Source organism: Galendromus occidentalis, unplaced genomic scaffold (genome assembly GCF_000255335.2).
Source record: "Galendromus occidentalis unplaced genomic scaffold, Mocc_1.1 scf7180000077088, whole genome shotgun sequence".
NCBI classification, from domain to species: domain Eukaryota; kingdom Metazoa; phylum Arthropoda; class Arachnida; order Mesostigmata; family Phytoseiidae; genus Galendromus; species Galendromus occidentalis.
Genome location: NW_003805076.1, coordinates 166,310 through 187,117, shown reverse-complemented (window position 1 = coordinate 187,117; position 20,808 = coordinate 166,310). Strand labels below are relative to the sequence as shown.

Here is a 20,808-nt window from a genome sequence, read left to right as displayed (position 1 = left end):
GGTCTTGCTCTTTTTGAGCGGCAGCTAAGAGGCACAAACTCAATGCGTGTGTTTTCTTCTTTTCCAGTGGCCGACTTCACGCAGCAACTGTCTTCACTGCACGAACAGCATGCCGAGGAACTTCAGCTTCTGGTCGAGTCCTTCAGGAAACGAAATGCCGAGCTCCGGAAGGAGAGGTACCGTGCCTTGTTCCCGGCGATTTTCCGAACACATGCATAGGTCCAACCCGCTTGTGTGTTATATAGAGCGAGCGTAACATCTACTCAAGACCTACGTCGCATGTTCCAGTGTATTGTTGTCCCGACCGCGCAAGAAATGTAATCCCACCTTCCAAAGGTATCCAATCGATCGCAGGAACAGCCGAGAACCTAGTCGAAGCTTTTTTCCTCTCTCTCATCGACAGCGAACACCGAAACGCACTACCGAGTAGGGAATGTGGAAATGTGACTGACATTCACCGTCGAACGCTATTCCGCATGTCCTTCCGAGGGAATGGCTTATGCAGCTGCGATTTGTTCACAACTCTTCACCCTGCATCCTGTCTTCCAGCTCGTCCGCTCCCTTGCCACCTCAAGAGGGAAGAGTCTCCCGGCTAACTTTTTAGAGGTCTTCAATGCGGTACTCTCCATCCCGGAACCTTTGTTTACCCTCATGCTCGATCCCTAAGCACATATTTTGGCAATTTCGTCTGAGTCTTTCGACCGAGAGGCCATCTCCGAACCGCTGGCCAAGATGTCTGAGCAATCCGTCAAACCCGAGGCAGCTGGAAAAACATTCTCCTCCGTCAATGCCGGCGCTGCGCTCCTAGTCCATTCGATTGACTTGATCCTTCCTGCGAGCTCAGGTTCCCCCCTTCATTCTTCATTTGCCAAACCCTGGTTTCATTGGCCTCCGTCGGCGTCGCTAGCGCACTCACTGCGCGCTTCCACTTGCCCTGGTCGGGCGCTTGAGAGCTCGGATCTGCGAGGAGAAAAAGAGATCGCATCGAACTCATATTTCGAGAGGAGCGAGAAGCAACCGAGAGGGCTTTCATTCTTATTTTTGGGATTTGATCGTGATCATTCTCATTTCTCAATGGTGATACATTTCGCCTGCATCCAACATACCTTACATGAGCCTCAGAGAACGACGGAGCGCTCCGCGCCATAGCTCATCGGTGAGGGCTCCATTCGGAGCTCAGGAACCAGACTTGAGGTCGAAGGAGAACGAATGAACGGACGCACGGGGAGAGGGGGTAAACATTGACAAGATGGAGCCGTACCGAACATTTCTATCGAGAGAAGCGATGTCATTCCTCCGGAGGCATAGGTAGTGAGCAGCGGCTGTAAGTAAATCGTTAATCCAATGAACGATGGCGCTAATCGAGGAGCACCTACCTAATACATAATTCACGAGATGTCCGGACAGCCGGAGATGATGCGGGTGGATGAGTGATCTCCCATACGAATGAGTTCTAGTCGCTATCTTACCGTTCGCAATTCCTGATGCGATGGCAAGTGTGCATGTGAGTGGATAAGCGAAGTTTATTCGGAAAGCTTTATCTCTCCTCTTAGCATTACGCAGATCGAGACTCTTTCAATGAGCCGGCTCGTCCAGTCATCGGCACGTCACTCCTTCAAGTGGTCACTGGTTTGTCGTTTTAGTTCTTCCCTGATTCGAGCAGCGCCGCACCATAGTATGAGGTTCGCTGAGCCTTGACCCCTACTCGATCGCCTACTCCACGCAGCGGTCAAAGTGGGCGGAGAGCCGGTTAGAGTTGGTCTCGCGTTGCTTCCCGTGTCCTCGAGCTCTTCCCGTTTTCTATCTCTGCGCTACTTGTGCACTTTCTCATTTCCTCCCCGTCCGTCGATTCGCTATTGCCATGAGCCCAGACTTTCGGCAGAATTATCTGTCTCCTCCTGAGAGAGCGGTGCACGAGCGACCGGCCGTCCCGTCCACCTGGCTAGATCTCCTCCTTTGAAGGAAAAATCATAAAAATAAGAGAAGTGATTCGGAAGGCCCCTGGATCCGCCCCCGTGGGGACGTGCTGTGTAAGCGCTTATTTGAGAAGAATCTTCGGTGCGACAGGGACAATCAGTTTCTTGGGAGATTCGCGAGCTCAAACAAAGGTGATACTCCGGCCGATGAAAAGAGCGCCTTATCAATCACTACGGTTCATTCGAGCTTGTAGACTGCAACTTTTGTATCCTGTTTCGAAATCAAGGAAAGCTCCGCGCACCGCCTGGTCGCGCAATCGGCACTCGTTTGAGCCGTAATTGAGCAGCTCATGCGCAGGGCCCGGAGCTTGTTGATGTTTTGAAGTCCTGCGATACGTCACGACGTCTGACACGCACTCGAGGGAAAATTGTATACTGTTCAAGGTACTATAATTGCGGTACTCCTCGCCTCTGGAGTGATTTTTATTCTTGGTCGAGGAGAGGCTAGTCGCGCGCTCACAGCTCAACGATTTGGCTGAGAAAAACGCTGAACTCAACGTTTCCGAAGAGCTGTTGTGAAGGATTCTCCCTCCCATCGATAGAATACTCATGGCCCTTCGATTGGGCATGTCATAATTATCTCTCACTTCTCATCGTCAGAGAGTTCCTCTGAAGCTTTCTCCACCGCGGGGATGGATCCGCCTTCGAGGAATCCGGGAGTTCTTTACGCATAGATTTCATCCAGGACAAGATTTGGCTCCAGCTCATGAGAATATCATCGATGGGACGAGCCCTTCTTCGCCTATCCATCTGTCTGTCTGCCTCTTCGTTCGATCATCTGTCCGGCCGTCGATTGATTCCCGTGTCCGTTCATCCGGCGACGAAGCTTCTGCCCGGCGATCATATGCAAACGTAGCTCTGGCGCATGACGAGTTTCTCTGAGCATGGACCCTGAGCGAGGTATTCCGGAGTTTTCGCGAAACTGACAAGGGTGACAGCTCGAGAAAATTGATGAGAAGCTCCCTTTGAGAAAAGAATGGATGTAACAGAGATATCGGTATAGTGTTTTGGGGGAATCACTCGGCTAGATTCCCCTGGTGATTGGAATCATGGAGGAGCTCATTCGGAGCTGCACCTCCCTCAAGTGAGTGTCCGAGTACAAGATGATTCGGACCGCAGAGTAGGGAAGGCACAACCCGTGGGAGTTTCGGAGACGAACGCTTGCATCCGATCCGCCCGACGTATTTTCGATCGACGTGCCGCAGTTGGTCGGTGAGCGACGGAAAGCCTTTTGGATGAAGGTCATCTCGTCGGAAGCGATCTCCAAGGGATACGTGTCGTTCAGTCACTCATCATTCACATTCGAGTGATTCACTCCGCAACGAGCTCTGTTCGTCCTCTTGTCAGCACCATAACTTCGATTGCCTGTTCTCGCAGGTCTGCCGCGCAGTAATGTCCAGTTTTACAGCCAATCTTTGGGGCCAATAAACTCGTCAAAATAAAAGCTCGATTAGAGCGGTGCGCGTCTTTGTGATTACCTCCTCGTTATTACGTTATGAATAGCTGAATTTCCCCGCTGATACAAGTATAACAGTCGTTATCCGCACAGCTTACCTAGTGAGCGGGCGGTGCGGTCGCCTCCGCGGAAGCGCGACCAGAGGAAGACAAAGGAGGCTCTGAGCGTGAAATAATCAGCTGCCATGGAAAAAGGTCTGCGTCCCGCGGACGGATCCCTGATCCTGGCTCGCGGTCCCTTACGGAAACGGAGCCGTCCCTGTGTTTTGCTGGAGAAGCGATTCGGTGGAAGTTCTCAGTGAGAGACAGAGCATCCGACAACCAGGAGCTAGATACGTACATGTATATCCGGGCGAAGAAGCCGACTTGCACGCTGGGAAGCTCAGAAATAATACTTGTTTGTGTGGATGAATGTACCCCATATCCTCCGTGCAGCATCCGGAATCCCGATCGCCCACATATCGTGCGAAAGCAATAGATCTAGCAGCTCGCAACATCTCGCACGCTCAGCGGAACGTCCTTGAATTGGATCTCGATCCACAGCGGCCGAAATGCAAAGCCCGATCCGGCTGACAATATATACCGATCTGGTGCCCATCGATTCGGCAACTTTCCTCCTCCGTGAACGTCCGTACTTGGAGCTGAACACTTGGATGAAGCTCTCGGACGTACGACACTGTAGTCAACTTGGCCGGAGATGTGGTCGTAGATTTAGGGTCGTACGCCGGGGGGGATCTGTTGCCCGCTCTCAAGTGGTCCCTTCGTAATGCTCCAGTACAGTAGCGAATCGCCATACTGGATTTCAGTCCCATACCCGATCTAGCCCCCGCTAGAAAAATCCTGTGGACGCCACTGCGTCTATTCCTTACTAAATTTAGGAGCAAATACTTTCTGGCTCACCCGTCAGGCCTCTGTATTCATCTTCGAAGAATCGGCTCGTTTATACTAGTAGTGGTAGAATCCGATCAGAAGGGTGGAGGGGAGTACAGCTTGCGATTCCCAGGGTTCTCCCTTTCCAAGTGTCTGTGGAAGAGCGGATTCAAATCCGTGTTCCAGTGTTTCTCGGGGCGGAAACCATCAAACTCAGAGCCTTCATAGCGTAACTCGGGTTTGCGACTGTACATTCAATGCGTTCCGGGTTCCAGGCCCATGTGGTCTGGAATTTCGTCAACGTGGGCTACTTCTCGCTCAGGAATGTTTACTTTCCAGCCAGTTTCGATCGAGATCGCTTCTGCTGACTCGGACTTAAACGATTGAAGCTTCGACCGGCCAGAATATGTAACGGCAAGCAGTCGATGCGGGGTTTCAAGAATCCGAAGGTCGCTATTCTGTGAGCTCTGCTCCCTTTGATCTCCTTCGAGATCAATATTTTTCACCCCTAAGTGTATTTCCCCCACCCCCCATTTACTCCCGGCTCCGAGAGCTGGGATGATCTCTTTGAGAACTTTCCCCGAGATCCGCACAAAGCAAAATCAGCTCCGGGCGACGACTCGTAGCGAAACTCACCTCAATCCACACTGAGAGGGGAAAATACTTTTCGAGACGTCTCGGTTGACTCCGTTCCTTCTACACGTTCCCCAGGACTCGATGAGCTTCATGGAGGTTACGTGAGAAAAATCCAAAGAAGATTCCGAAATGTTTCGTAGGAGCGACGCGACGACGACTACCGCCAGTCTCCTTAATTGTGCGGCTGCGTCACCGAATCGTCATTGATCCCTCTTTTCTGGGACGATCAGCCGAACGCTCTCGGCGCGTCATGAGGCCGAGATCGCAGTGCCGACCGCCGACCAATCCTTATCCACCCCCGACGATCTCTTCCTCACTGAATGGGCCGCTAAGTGCATGTCTCTCCAGATTTCGGTAGATTGTCGTATATCCGGATAGTTTCCCTCTGGCTTGGATTCATCGCTTGGAGTCGCTTGGATAGATTCGCTTGAGAAGTTTGTGCAGCAGCGGCTGCGAAGAATCTTGGGAGCGGAGTCCCTACCAAGGAGTCTACAGTCATTTCTCGATTTAGTGAACACCTCCGGGGAACGAGATTTTGTTCACTAAATCCTGGGGTTCACTAAATCGCGAGACTCCATTTTTCTGACCATTGAGCTCGAATTCGCCCGGAAACACTTATGAAAAGGAACAGATGTCGAAATCTATTTGGGGAGTCGAAAAAAGTTTGGTTTTGCGGTAGGATAGAATTCCGGACGCTCCGAGCCTCAAAGGCAGGCGTCATCGATTGAGAAGAATTGAGGAGGGAGGAAAGAGAGACGTCGCAGGGTCTCGACTGTCGTATCGGCTGCTATAGTATCAGATGAACCACTCGTGCCGCAGCGAAGCTGTTTTCGCTGTTTTGTGCTAGGCCAGGAGGAGACTCCGCCTTCAAAGTTGACTGAATCGGAAGAAATGCGTCGCGGGACCCAAAGAGCGCTTCACTAAACCGCGAATTCCACTGAATGCAGATTGTCTAAATCGAGCGGCTCCAACATTAGCTGTCCATAGATCGAAGCCGGGACTCAGAGTCGAGTTCTCTAAATGGTGATTTTCACTAAATTGGTAGGTTACTAAATCGAGCGGTGACTGTACATGTAGAGTAGCGGCTGTATAGGCAATCTATTTTCACCCGAGACCCACAAGAATCATTCCTCTGCCACTATCATCGGAACGATCAGGCATGCCACCTGTAGAAATTGGATGTACTGCATCGATGTTGACATTTTAATCAGAGAACACATTGTCGAGTCTGAGCGACTTCGACCTGAGTCGCTAGCTGCAGAAACTCAACGCATAATGTCCGCGCATTTTTTTCTCCCATTCAAGGCCGACCCACACGAGCAGCTTGTTCAATTGTTGGGAAATACTTCTTCAAGAAGTTGAAGTTGACTCTCAAGTTCATGGAGACATCGCACGCTCCCTGAGCCAGAACGTAGGAGTTATGCTGCTTGAAAAAACCTTCTTCCGCAAGATTCAATCACGAAAGATATTTTCGCATCGCGAATCCTTCGAGACCATTTTGACCAAGGCCGAAGAACTTCTCTCCAAGGTAAGAACGATTCCTCCTCGCCACCTCCCTGAAACCCGTTAGTTGGAGATATGAACTCAAATTGGCACTGCGGCGCCGCTGCTCTCCACCGTGCCATACGAAAAGTCCATATCTCAGCGAATGAACTTGTAGACTACATGGATGTCGACCATGGTGAGCATATTGGCTGGTAGGTCGGACGGTTGGCAATCGAGCTGGGAGCCAAACAGAAGCATGCATCCATGCAACGAGGCCGCATACCATTGGCGATCTGAACTCTGCTTGCGATTCCAGTGCCACGATGACTACAGTGTTGCATACGCTGCCTTTGCGCAAAGTCGGAGCCCTCAGAAACTGGCAGATTACTACGATGCACATAACATGTATGTGCAGCAGTTGCACGCAACCAATGGCATGATAGACCAATACTACACCGTGACTCTGCCGAAACTCCTCGAAGAACTGGAAGACGTGAGTAAAGTATTCCCCTCGGCAGTTTATCGCTGGAGCGCCCCTCCTCCGAGAGTCGAGAATTTCCCTCGGTCCGGGTTCTCTCAGGCTCGAAACCGACACTGAAAGTCCCTAACCTCTCCCGTCAGGTGTACTGCGATCTCAGCAACACGATAGCGAACTCGATTCTATCCGCTACAGAGCTGCTGTCTTGCAAAGCGCAGGAACAAGCGGATCATTACAGTGTGGTCGGATCCGCGTGTCGCAACGTCAATAGCCGCGCGGACCTTGCCAACTTTGTACGCACACTAAGTGTGGACCGCAGTAGCTCTCGGCAACATGTACGGCATCAATTCCAAATACCGAAGGATTTCCATGAGACCGACCCATCGCAGCCCCTTGTGAGTATGAGAGATCTCGTTGTGCCCAAGCACGCATACAAAAATCTTCCACGTTCCACAGAGGCTCCGAGTGTGTTAATTGTGAGAATCACGAAATACTCGTTGCAACGATTTCAATCGAGTTTTGAATCGTGGAGTTCTGAGAAAACTCTGACTTTCCATTGTTCGTTTCATCCATGGAGACTCGTCCCGGCGCCCGGTGCACAAAACGAGTTGTTCAGAACAGAGGCCGAGCTGTCTACGTAGGAGAGCGTTGAGCCACATCAGTTGAGCTGGAGCCAAGATTAGTCGCTTCTGTGACAGTAATGCTCATACCCTGGGGATTGCTACCGCTTCGGGTTCCAGCAGCTCGAAATTGCTCAACTCTGTTGATCGGAACTAGGTACTAGTATTCACGGAAGGAAAGATTCCAGAGCTGTCTTGTGAGGTCTCGAAATTTCTGTAGGAATAGATAATGAGAAATAGTGAGCTCCGCTCGATGGTAGCACCGCTTAAGGGGATCCTTTGCTCGCTCAATCGGATCGCTCGCGAAGAGTCCCGATCAATCGGGCTCCATTGATTTAGGCTCCGGAATATCGGACCCTGCCTTTATTCGGATCAAAATTTCCTGGTTCCAACATGTTCCAATTCGGCGGAGTTCACTATGGACGTAGGAACGTCTTGGGGAAGGTTTGGAGAGTCAGGATACAAGCGGGAGAATATCCGCCGCTGAACCGTCGCGACGCGTCCTCCGAGAAAAATTCCTTGCTGCTTTCCTCCCCGCGCTTGGTCTCCCAATGTGAGGTATTTTCGAGAGATCATGGAATCTATTTACCTACTTCATCTCGCTCCACCTCTAATATCCATGGTGGGTGACAAGGGGAAAAAGGGGAACCATGGATGATTTCATAGGGTGAACAAGCATCGTAGAATGCTGGCCGCCCCTCGACCTTTTCGCGACGGTGAGCAAGGACGTTCGGGCGTCGACTTGTTGAAGTTCTGACAAGGGGTAAACGATAGAGACGTCGGAACACCCGAAAGCAAGGGCCAAAAGAGAGTATTCTATTCCAAGAGTCATTCGTCAAAGATGGGGTTTCTAGGTCAGCGCCCCGCCAAAGGGTCGCACACAGCCCCCTTGACTTTGGTTTTCGGATTTCCATGCGGAATTAGAAAGGATTGCGACTCATTGACCGCTCGCGCCTCAGTCGTGCCATGGTTTCGGCGGCGGCGGGGCGAGCCGCCACGCGGACCCGCGGCCGAATCGGGCTACCGCAGAGCGTGGGATTCCGAAAGCTGTCGCGCCGCCGCACGTTCGAGCTCCGAACGAATGAATGCGCGGAATTGATTCTCTTTTTCATTTCCTCTTGGAATGACGGTCTAGCTCAATTTCCGGGAAACATGAGACAGTACTAGCCACGTGTCGGCCGGAGATGTCTCCCGTAAATCGGTGAGATGGCATTCGGGACCCTCGCTAACTCTAAGCCTGTGGGCTCCGGACGGCTCGGAGTCGACATGGATCTCGGTCGGCCTGTCACTCGGGCAGGCCACCGGCGCCGCACGCCTATCAGCTGCCGATATTTTGGAAACTCGGCGAGCCTCCTGCGCTGCATACGACTTACGAGGAGAAACTCAAGTCGACAGTGCTCACTGTCAAGAAGCCACCGTCGAACACCGCGAGGATCTCTCGCGGAAGACAGTTACATCGAAGGCTCGGACTTTGATTCCACGCGAGAGAAAATACGCACACAACCATGGCTCGCAACAACGGTCGAGAATCCGACCGACCGGTCGGACGCTCCTCTATTGCCTCTCGAGCACCGATTTTTCCCACCTGACAGCAGACAGCTAGAGCTCATTCGGAAGTGCTATTCGCCTGTGTGAACTCGCAAAGCTGATCGCCAGGCTTCTTTGATCAGCTTTGACGGCCCGCTAGCCAACGGGCAAATCGAAATTCAGAGGATCGTTTCCTGCGTCTGCTCCTCGGAAAGATCCGATGGAAGCTTCGAAAGTTTGTCCCTCGTACCATAGTGAGCTCCCCTCCGATCAGTGACTACGTGTGAGCTCGCCCGGTCCCTGGAATATTTGGGTCGCCGCCTTAACGAAGGTTTCGATAATGATCATTTGGGTCTTCCGCATTCGACCGAGATGACTTCTGACGTTTCATCGATCGCCCTCCGTGTCGGGTCGTGACGTTTTTCTCTGATCCTCAGGACTCGTACCAGACTCTGGGCGACCAAGTGATCGTGGACCGTTTAGCTCAGTTGCAGTTGCCGACACGAGCGGAAGCACTGCGCAGTGATCTACAGGCACTCGATGTGCAGGTGCGTCAGCTGCAAGAAGCTCTAGATTCCCTGGGTCGACTACAGCAGAGGTGTGTATGATACTTCCCGTTTCGATAAGATACGCTCTGATTGTCAAGGGATTCCCCGCTTCTGCTCAGTGTGATGTCTCGAGCTTTGAAACGGGCACTAAATATTTACTCTCCGCGTCACAGGAGTATCGAATCTAACCTTTTCAACAAGGCCAACGAGCTCCAAGAGGATATGTGTCTGAAAAGATTCGATCTTCAAGTCGCTCAAATTCATCAAGCTGCTGTTCGAGCCCAGCTAGAGCTCTTCCGAGGTAAGCTGGACGGATTTCCCGATCACAGCGGCACCGCTCCAAGTCAATCTCAGCAGCAGGCCCAGGATGCTACCGTGAGTATACATACATACATACATACATACATACATACATACATACATACATACATACATACATACATACATACATACATACATACATACATACATACATACATACATACATACATACATACATACATACATACATACATACATACATACATACATACATACATACATACATACATACATACATACATACATACATACATACATACATACATACATACATACATACATACATACATACATACATACATCAGCCTGATGGACAAAAAAAATAAGGTAATTAGCCGCTCAGGAGCGATACTCGCCGAGAGCGATACTCGGAGGTAGGCCGCCCGATAACATCCTAGCATTGCCGCGTTGGACCTCAACAGACATACATACATACATCTGTCGCGCTCATTGCTCGAATGCGGCGACCCGCGGCTCCGACGGGAACGAATGATAGTCTCTATGTCAAAAACCGTTGGCCGAATTACGAGTCCCCTGTCTGATGGAACACGATTCTGATGCGCCGGATCATCTTCCGCGACAGCTTCTAGCAGACGGGAAGAATCGCTCGTGAAGCGATGCCCCCGAGTCCATCCGGCGACAGCTGCCTGCGCTACCCTAAGCTGTGGGATCGCTCCCTTCAAGACATACGATCTCAATAGGATTATAAGTCTTGTATTGTACATGAGAGGCATCGATGTCTGCGTGTGTCGCGCATGCGTACAACAACTGATGGCTCCTCAGCTTGCCTCCACCATGATATAGCTTCGGTGACCAAGCCTCAGGCGAGTGAGCCACCGGAACACTGGAACGAAATATCATGGCAGAAAAGGAGCCACTCTTGTTAGAGCCACCTACCAACATCGAGGCACTAAGAGAGCTTTTTTCACTACTACTGATGAATCGTCACCTCATCAGTCTCACATGGATTTCCAACCCTGCCCTTGTGCCCTCAAAAAAATGATAACGATTGTATCGCTGGCGGCTAAGTTTTCCCCCAGAATCCAGACAGAGCTTCTGCACGATGCCTCGTAGTTCTTCGGGTCCAGAGTTCGAAGATTCCGCCTTGAGCTTCACAGCGGAGCTAGCACCCGAGAGAATGCGCGGGAAATGAGCTGAGGGACTCTCTAGCCGCTGGGGAGGGATAAGGGCACGCACGAAGAGCCACAGGTTGTCTGAGGAGCGAAGAGTCTACGAATTTCGACGGATTTACATATCCATAACATAATTTCATATGATGATGGATGAGGAGATCCTCGAATGTCTAGGGGGCCCTAGAGTAGAGAGGATCGGGAAGCTTGACTGCAGACGATTCACTTGTTCGATTTCGATTCGCAGAGTCTTCGTGACGGCCGTGCTACAGGGAAGCCTCCCGGAGGGACGTACGGCACACAAATGGCAGCCCTTCAGGCAGCTGCCGCGGCCTTCCAACAGAACGCAAGCGGAGGCACCATCAAAAACAAATGGCTCAAAGCTTTCAGAAGCCTCAAAACAGGTGGAAACAGTGGGGCCTCTGATAAGTAAGTCCCTATACTGATGAAATCTTCCGTCGATCTTCTCGATTTATGAAGAACTCCGGGCAGCTGCGATTACACAGCCGTTTCTGGATCCGGTGACCTTGATACGACTCTGTCAGCAGCTCTCGATTCCGGAGCTTCTGGCGGTGGATTCGGGCGAAACAGTCTCATTGAATTAACTTCCCGGCCGCATGATATATTCTCGGCCGTCGCGTCGCGTGCTCCTGGATCGAAGAGAAATGTCCCGTGTCGAAGTATGAGCGTGTGGAAAGACGCCTTGTCAGATTTGGTGCACCGATTGCTCCGCAGGAATGTCACGATCGAGCGGCTTGCCCTCCGTGAACTTGTATTTCTCCTCCCGCCCCCGGAGCGCCGCTTCGATATTGAGGAAAAATCGCGTCCGACTCCGAGACCGATCCAATATCATAGTCCACTCCCGATCGGATTCCATAACCTTCGAGGCTGTCGCACCGCCCTGCCCCCTCATTCTTACCGACTCGAAAAAGACTTTGATAGTGATCCCGGAGCGGAACAAGATTGCATAACCTTCCGGTCGGATTTCGCGTTACTCGAGCGAGATCCAGACAGCGGATACTCCGCTGCATGTGTAATTTCCGATCCTTCCCTCTTCAGGCTTGAGGGCGGAATCGACAAGAAGGCGAAGTTGGCATCCTGGGACAGTGGACAGCATATCTTCCAAGAGTACACGTACAAGAAGGTGGCTGCATGCGATGTCTGCAGGGAGATCCTTCGGGGTCATGTGAGACAAGGCCTCAAGTGCAAGTTGTGTAAGATGAACGTTCACGCAGAGTGCCAGGACAAGGTACCTCGCTGTCAACCGAAACCGAGGCTGCTCAGGCGTCAAAGAAGCACGTCAGAGATCGAGAGCAGGATCGTAGTTCCCACCGAAAACGAAGACGAAAGTATGTACCTAATTCGGGCTCGCTGCGGAGGAACTTCCTGACGCAAACTGACCGACATATCTACGTCGGGACGTTTGGCCCCGGCTGCGTATCGGACTCATCTCGAGCGTACTCATTCCCCTCAGGACTACTGGCGATGAATAATGGTGATTGTGGATTAGGAGCGGGAATCTTTGGTGATCGAATGACGACGTACGGCGTCGGATGCGGCGCGGGAGGTAGTGTAGGGGGGCTCACCGTTGATCCCATCTACCAACTGCTCAAACAGGCGGCAGAGGTCGGCGGCGGCAGTGGAAGCAGCAGACTCAAGGAAAGCGGCTTGAGCTCCTCCGCAACCTCCTCGCAACGAGGTGACAACAATCTCCAGACGAGGCGACCTCGTTCAAACGCCTCCTCGACTTCGTCATCATCTCACATGCTCACTGTTTCTTCACACGCTCCTCACCACTCCTCCTCATCAGGTAGGTGTGAAGGGTGGTTTTTTCCAAGCCGGTGGAAACACAGTTTGCCGGAGGTCAGAACGGGCGCGAATGAAGATCGGATCGAGGAGGTCGCCTCCTTCGGGATCCGATGTGTTCGAAAATGTCGCAAACCCCGATACATGCCATTCGAACAAGTACCTCTGTGAGCTGACATCGCGGTTGACGTTATCAAGTGTAGTTAACCTAATCTGCATTCGGTGCTCGACATAATGTACCATACGTATCGATCCGTAGAGCTTTCGATGTGGCCTAAGCAGATCTAAACATTTTGTTATCGTCACGTTCTTGTACGAACATTAATCATCCTCCGGAAACAGCTCCGTGTCAGAATTCGGGAAAAGATCACATAGGATTCCACCGAATTATCCGATGCGGCTGGATCGGGAGGAGAGGAGGGCAGCTTCCTCTATCGGACTGGAGCATCCCCGATGCGGCTCGCTTCCTTGAGCCCGAACCTCGGTCCTCTCTGAATGAATTGGGTCGAATGGAGCTCATCTCGACCTTTTGCGATCGAGACCGCACCACAATCGCAAGCGGAGAATTGGAAGGAGATTCGACGCTTGTATACACGACGTAGGGCATGTGATGACTGATGCCGCGAATGTTCGAGTCATTCCAGTCCTCGATCAGAGGAGCATAGATCAATTCATGTGGTTACCTTCGCGTCCCAGATACTCTTATCGGAATCAATCGTTATCGAGGCTCGAACAATCGTCACCTCGAGGAAGTTAGAAGAGATTCATGCAGGGCTTGTGATCCATAAGTAGACGCCCCGCATCTCCCGATCGCCGCGGGGAGCTAACGCATCTGGCAAGTGGGCCGCTGCGCGTAGTACAACTCCATGGGGGAGCAGAAGACATCCGACTTCTCCTGCCGTCAAGAAGTTTGCACGGTCTTGTCCTCCCGTTTCCAAATCATTCCCCGTTGTTTTTCTTCAGTCCGTCACTCCCCCGGTCGTAGCCTGAGTGTATCCCCTGACCCTGGATTCCCTCTCTCTTCTGGGCGGCGCGAGACATCAGGAGTTTCTATAATGATTGGTTTGCCAACGCGCTTGCACCTTAGATGTTCCATAGATCGGAATTTTTACTCGTGGCATTTTCAGCCCGTCGCGGATAATTTTGTACGTTTTTCCTTCTCATACTTCCCGCGCCGGAGGAATACATAGATACATCCTCTCTCGAGAGTTCGAAGGGACCTCCGGAGGAGAGGCGTCCATCGGTAACGAATAACACGAGAAACTGTTTTTTCATGCTCGTTCCCGTCGCGCGAGTAGCCCTTGCAGATCGAAGGCGCCAGATTGTCTCAGGTATTTTTGGAATTTTTTGGAAGTCTCTGTCGCGGATTTTCCGCCCCTTTTTTTCTCTGACTCCGCTTTTCGTAACATGGTTTTAACTTGAGCCTCGATGGTTGCTCTTCACGATCACAATTTTTGCAAGCTCACACGCTAATTCCTCATCCACCCCCTGAAACTGCACTCCGCAGCCGATTACACGTGGATTCAGCTTATTTTCCGCGAAGATATTCGGCAAGGATGGCCGAATATCGACTTCCCAGAGCTTGAGCCTATGCGATGCCTTCCCCGTTATGCTCCTCTCGAGGATTTTTCTCTTACTGTTTGTTGGGGCTCTAGAATAAAAATAGAAGCGGCCGGAATGAGCAGTGCCGACTCCCGTGTGACTGTACGCGGTTTACTCGGAGGGGAGACCTCATTCGTCATCGAATTCCATACCGAATCTGACTTGAACACTAGAGTTTCCTCGATCGATTCATTTCCAATCCGGATCGCCGCTTCTATATCTACTGCGGACCTCTAGAGCTCGCATGGGGATGTTGTTTGAGCACTACGCGTCGCTTCCGTCCATTTGCTGCTGTTTGCCGAAACATCCATTCCTTAGAGCTCGGGAACGGCTCTGCTCAGGGCCACTACCCAGGAGCTCCTCGCACGCGAGACTTCAGCATCCCTCTCTATTTGTTTTCCCTCTTCTTTGTTCAACAAGTGACGAATCCATTTTTTCCCGGAATCCCATCCTGGAACTCGAGAACTTCTTCCCCGAGCTCGTTGCTCATTGAGTGCCTGGCAGCATTTCCGAATGGACATCGGATTTTCGAGGGTCGTTACTCGATCTCGTGAATGCGATTCCTGAGCGAAAGCATGTTCCACCGTCGATCCTGCATGCGACCGAATTTCATTGAAATACACCTCCGGATACGTACCTGCCCATGGTATTGTTGTTATTATCTCCTCTTTCCGTTCGTAGCTCCCCATAGTCCTCAGAGGAAGAGGCTGAATCTTCGAATGAAGTCGCTCTCGCTGGACTCACCGGATGTCAATGGCGATCCACTACACCGTCGAAGACAACAACAACACGGTCACCATGCGTCCAGCTCACACGCAGGCTCGCATAGCCAGTGTAAGTCTTTTCGCTGACGCGGGGGCGAAGTTCTACGATTGCCGCGAGGAAAAAAGGAGTACCGCCCATGATGGTGTGCATCGGTTCGCGTGTGATCTGCGAGCGATCGGCGACAAGTACCGCGATTGGAGCGGAATCGACGGCACCGGACGAAGAAGACGTCCAGTCGAAACGTCCAATGACCCGAATCGAGTCGGAATCCTCACAGCAACCCGGACATCGGGACAATCTTTCGGGATCAGATTATTCATAAACACATTGTTAGCTTCGATAGAGGTCTGATTCCCGATTTCCCGCTGGAGAAAAAGCTTCGGAACGCTGGTCGTGCGCTGCGCGTCGTTACCTCCCTCCCTCTAGTCGACCTCGACATCAAGGCCCCCTTTGACTTCACAAGGCCTCGTACTGGCTCAGAGCCCGTAGGTAGGTTGGCGGGTTCGTACATACTACTACGTACGATGACCTTAAGAGACTCTCGTGGCAACACAGCGGACTCACTTCAAAGGAACGATATATCCAACGCCGTCACAACTTCTGCATTAGGCGGAGCTCCATGACCAACTGAATCGAGGAAATGCGCTCAGCGTATTCTCGACGCAAAGTCGAAAATCCAGTCTCCGTGTCTAACGTACGGGAAGGGGGTTTCTCCCAGATGCTGCGTAGTTTTTCTCCTTGATCTACCCCGCAAGCCCAATGTCGCTCTCCCGGACTCTTTGTAACTCCACGCTTGGCTTTTATACAGCTCCTCAGAGCCCAGTGACAAACAGGCGGCAATTCTTGTCAGCGAAGACGGTCCGGATGAGTTCAGTGGATCTTCCAGACGACAACGAGAAGTCTTTAAGTAGTGCGTCGACATCGCCTTGCCCGTCACCAGTAAGTTATCGCGATATATGCATGAGTCGATGGACTTCCTCCAAGAGATATCCAAGCATCGATCAGTTGAGCTGATCATCGACCACGAGCTCGAGGGAGAGGATAATGTTCGAAGAGCACTATTTCATGACCGAGAAGCCCGAGAGGAACTCGGCGGAATCTCTGACGTCGATCGATCTTATTTCAGAAAACGCATCGATTGTTGCCCACCAATATCTACGTCGTTCTTTACGGGTTCCGGAGTAGACATCAGGACGAACTCGATCTCAAGTTTGTGCTCTTCCGCTTCGCATATCCTCCAAAGAAATCGCGCTTCATTTTATGCAGTATCAGTCGGCTCTGAGCAATCCTTAGCAAATCACTGGGATGAAAATTTTCTTTCCTTCGCCCCACATTCATTGAAAACATGAAACTCCTCCGCCTACATGAGCTCTCTTCCCTCGTTCGCAGGGCGGGCGATACAATCACCGTGATCGATACATCGGATCCGGACTGGTGGCAGGGCAAGTGTATGGGTAAGGTAGGCTTTTTCCCCTCCAAATACGTTGCCAAGCTTCACCCCGGGGAACGCGCGCTACAGGTTGTGCATCCCATCCAAGTCGCGGAAACGGGACTTCTGTCCGACTCGAGTGGCCCTTCCAGCGGATCCCAGCCGCCGCAACAACAGACGAAATTCGTGCGCGATCAGGTAGATGGAATCCCACAGTAGATACGCGATATTAAAGTGTGCATTCCCTGAGCGATCGCGGATATTCGTTCGATATCGTGTGACTGTGGAACACCTACAAGATCTTCCTGCGTCTCTTTACAGATCGTGATCCAAGTGGGAGAAGAATTGGAAGGTGGTCGTGTACTTGTGCGTACGGGGATGAACGACAGAGCGTTGCCTGTTCCCTTGAAATACTTGCAGGAGATATAGATCGCAACGAAGCTTAAAAGGGAGAATCGGATCTCCCGGTGCTCGAGCTACGGATATCCGAGAGACTCCGGCTCGGAGGTCCCCCTCGTTTATACTGCTGTTGTCATTTAATCGAGATTAGAATCACGATGCCTTGTAAGATGAATACTTCTCGGAAGTCCATCAGCGACAGAAGATGAGCATCAGGATGCCGAAATACAGTGCAAATGTACACGAGGATTCTCTGTTCGTGCGACGAGATCTCAACGACCCGTTAAATCGAGTACGGACATGATTTGTCCATCTGAGAGCGGCCTTCACGGCAAAGAGGGACTCGACCGTTGCTCATGTCCCAATTTGTCGATGACGAAGCGCGGTACGACTTCACTTTTCGCGCGATCATGAGGGGTCTCGTAGAAGTTGGATATTGTATAATAGGGTTACATGGAGTAATAATTTCCCTTGAGCGTCTCCCCACGCTTATCCAAATGGTGGCGACTCATCGTCGATGAATCGCTCAGCTCATGCGGAGCGAACGCGCTGTGCTGGTGCAAGCATAGCAGTTGATGTCATTGTGAGAGCTCGCACCTAGTTCTTCCACACGAAGGGGTAGGGTCAATTCAACTTCGCGGAACTCTCAGAACTGGAGAACTTCCGAACGACCTTTTTCTCTCACCCAGTCGATTGAGGCCTGTTGTGAATTAGCCTTCAGCGGCGAGCATAGTGTCCGATTCTCGGATGATGATCGTTATGTTTTTGGTGAGACTTGGAGGTCCCTCGACCGATATCGAGACTCGCTTTCATTATACATAGGTAGCCACCAGCACCGATCTAGACATAAATGTACCTTCTCGATGTTTGCGGAGAGTTTCACGCCAAGGAAAATCCTCCGAAAAATTCTCCGGAGTGGTCCACGGGGCGCAAGCTCTTGGTAATCGGCAGTGAAATTCGCTCAGTCAGAGCCGGTTCGTGATACGTAGCAGCTGCAGCGATGAGAAAGTCGACTAGAGTTTTCAAAAGGTCGCAAGAGTTTGCCTCGTACGGCATTCACAATGGCTGGTCGGAAGGACTGCGTCAATACGACGACAACCCGTTCTATAGCTATTCAACACCACTCAGAGAGTCAAGAATCTAGATCCAGCGGAACCTGGATGGGAACAAATCTGAATGGAGGCTTTTCCTTGCTCCCACCTCAAGCAGTGGCCCCCTCAGATCCACGCCAGTCGCAATTTCCCGACGTAGCACTTTGATGAATGATATCGAATATGTCCGAAAGAGTTTATTAACGGTAATCAGGACCTACTCCTCGGCCGAGGCAGCTTCCCCGGGAGAAAATCCGCGAAATAGCGTCCCTCATGATATAGAGAACCGACTGCGTCTCATCTGGAGCTCCGATTCGAGAAGCGGTATCCGGGAGCGTCGCCAGAACAAGGGAGACGTGAACCGGTGGAACGAAGTCGTTGAGCGGTCGAGCGAGCCTGAGAACCACAGTAGTACCGAGTACACGAGATTACATAGGACAGAATCTTGCACTTACCCCGAAATGACTTCCAAGTCGATCCTCAATAGCGCTCCAGCGCTCCCACACTACGTATCGTCCTGCGCCCATGCCAAACGTGTCTGTCTCTAGCTACGAATACGTCGAATTAGTGAGTCTATTTTTCCTTTCGCTGCGGCTGCGCTGCCGAAATCCGATAGGTAATGCAGGAGGGCAAAGTGGCCGTGATCGCCCATCGATGGTCCTGCAACGTACAGCTCGGATGTTTTCCGAAACGTTGAATGTTCGGTTGGGTATCCAATGAGATATTTAGTTGTTGCCTATGTATGTACGAAGGTACTAGCTTCTTCCATTTCCAATGTCACCTAAAGCGTACAAACGCTCCGAGAAGGATCAAAAATTGCCCCATTGGAAACTAGCAGAATCGCAGATGAAGAATGGCAGAATGAGGTACGAGAGTGGCGGAACGAGTAATTCCACTACGATTGATCTGATCACCGCATAGATGGAAGGAACTCTAGACATCGCATTTCATCAAATCACTAGTGGAAATGTGGTCATCGAGGACTGAACTCGAGAGAGGGCTCGCGAGGGAAGAGTGGAGAGTCCTTGGGAACGCGGGGGAATTATAGGCGGGAAGCGGAAATCAGGGATCCTAGGAAAAATATGATTTTAGACTCGAGCGTCAGTCCAGGGGCTCTTGAGAATATCCTACTACATACGCATCCGTTTCCGAACGCGATAGCTAATCAGAGACACTCGTGCGAGGCAATGTTTTCTCACCACGGAGCAGTGGAATCAAGTGATAGAAGACTGGACTTTCATATCAAACTGCTCAGTTTGATACCTATTCGAGAAGGACGTACCTATGGTCTTAGTTGAGTCTCTACCATACATTATTTATAAATATATCATCGAACAATGCAAATATCATGGCAGATCATCATCAGGCAGAGGTGTGGGGAGACAAGCGAGGATCAACAAGAGTAGCAACATCGAGATTGATAGACAGTAATCGTGCACTGTGAACTCTGATTCTAAACCTAATTATTACGGTTGAAGTCAATACAGACTATATGTTGTAGAGCCTCCACATGTTGTCTTCGTTCCTCCGATACCCATATCGACCGTAGAAGTGACTTCCCTCGCAGATTGCCATCAACATATCCAGGACTGCCGGTTTTGTACTGTCCCATGGCCGTCCATATGGTCCCTTGAGGTCTGGGAGTGGACAGAGCTAGCGCTCTCGAAGGAAGTTTTCTCGTGAGCTTTTTCGAGCAGAATTCTCCATGACGGAATCGTAGGAATTCCTTCTGCTCCGTCTCTCAACTTCGCGAACAAGAGGAATATTCAGCCATCTGTTGAGCACTGCCCAGTGTTGCACACTGGCTCACTCTAGGCTTCACCGAATGGTTAAAGCCATCCGAGGAATTTCAAGCTCGAAGCACCTGTCACGAGCTTCGCTCGCGTACCGACAGACGGCGCTACGGGCCGCGCGGTTCAGCCCGATGAGGAGCGCTTGGAACCAACAAACGGGAGTCCAGAACAAAACCTCATTCACTCGTTCGGTACAAGCGAGCGGAGAAGTGCTGGTAGTGTGCGCCGGTCTGTGGCAGTCGTGAATGGAATTGGCAAGTGTGGCGAGCTGCTGACGCCGCCGGGTCGTAGTGAAAAAGTGGACTAGCAGCAACTCTTCGGCAGACGACTTCGCCTCGGATTAATCGTTTAGGATCCAAGAGACATAGACCAGGTAAAGTTCTTCTTCCAGTGCAGAACGCGATTACTGATAGATGGCTGCGCTTACCGCATTCTAATCGCGAAGCTCTCTTCTATATCACTCGAGTTCGGTATATGCCTCCGCTCGCTCGTGTTGGTGGAGCTCTCGAGAAGACCTCGGACATAACCGTCCCGGAACACTTCTTCCAGCCATAGTCTTCGACGTTAACGAATCTCACGCCATACTACATTGTATTCGCTTTTTCGAACTCATTCATGCGGGATATACATAGACCTCGGTGTGCGAGATCGACGTCCCAATGCTGGGAGTAGCTGCCGTAGAGGCTGAGTTGTATTTCTCTAGAATTCACGCGTTCGAAGAACCTTGTCCCGACCGTTTCGACATGGGTTCATCGTCAATGCCGCTGTCGAGAAATATGACTGAAACCCTCGAGTACTCCGACTCAAGCATCGCCATCGGGCTGATTCGACTCCTCCTAATAGACTTGGTCATGTCGCGCCAGAACAAACTGACGGG

The 20,808-nt window shown here is 51.3% G+C and overlaps 1 protein-coding gene across 1 annotated transcript in view; it reads left to right on the top strand.

The window, feature by feature from the left end:
- Positions 1-17,077, top strand: part of Stacl (SH3 and cysteine-rich domain-containing protein) — a 31,778-nt gene extending 14,701 nt beyond the window's left edge. Inside the window, exons 2-16 of the mRNA XM_029110758.1 lie at positions 68-176; positions 6,243-6,465; positions 6,739-6,915; positions 7,044-7,295; positions 9,485-9,645; positions 9,769-9,970; positions 11,294-11,475; positions 12,106-12,395; positions 12,521-12,856; positions 14,151-14,183; positions 15,136-15,288; positions 16,028-16,158; positions 16,346-16,428; positions 16,609-16,846; positions 16,970-17,077. Of these exons, the coding sequence (XP_028966591.1) occupies positions 68-176; positions 6,243-6,465; positions 6,739-6,915; positions 7,044-7,295; positions 9,485-9,645; positions 9,769-9,970; positions 11,294-11,475; positions 12,106-12,395; positions 12,521-12,856; positions 14,151-14,183; positions 15,136-15,288; positions 16,028-16,158; positions 16,346-16,428; positions 16,609-16,846; positions 16,970-17,077 (2,678 nt within the window). The remainder of the gene's footprint in view (positions 1-67; positions 177-6,242; positions 6,466-6,738; positions 6,916-7,043; positions 7,296-9,484; positions 9,646-9,768; positions 9,971-11,293; positions 11,476-12,105; positions 12,396-12,520; positions 12,857-14,150; positions 14,184-15,135; positions 15,289-16,027; positions 16,159-16,345; positions 16,429-16,608; positions 16,847-16,969) is intronic.
- Positions 17,078-20,808: the final 3,731 nt, after the last annotated feature.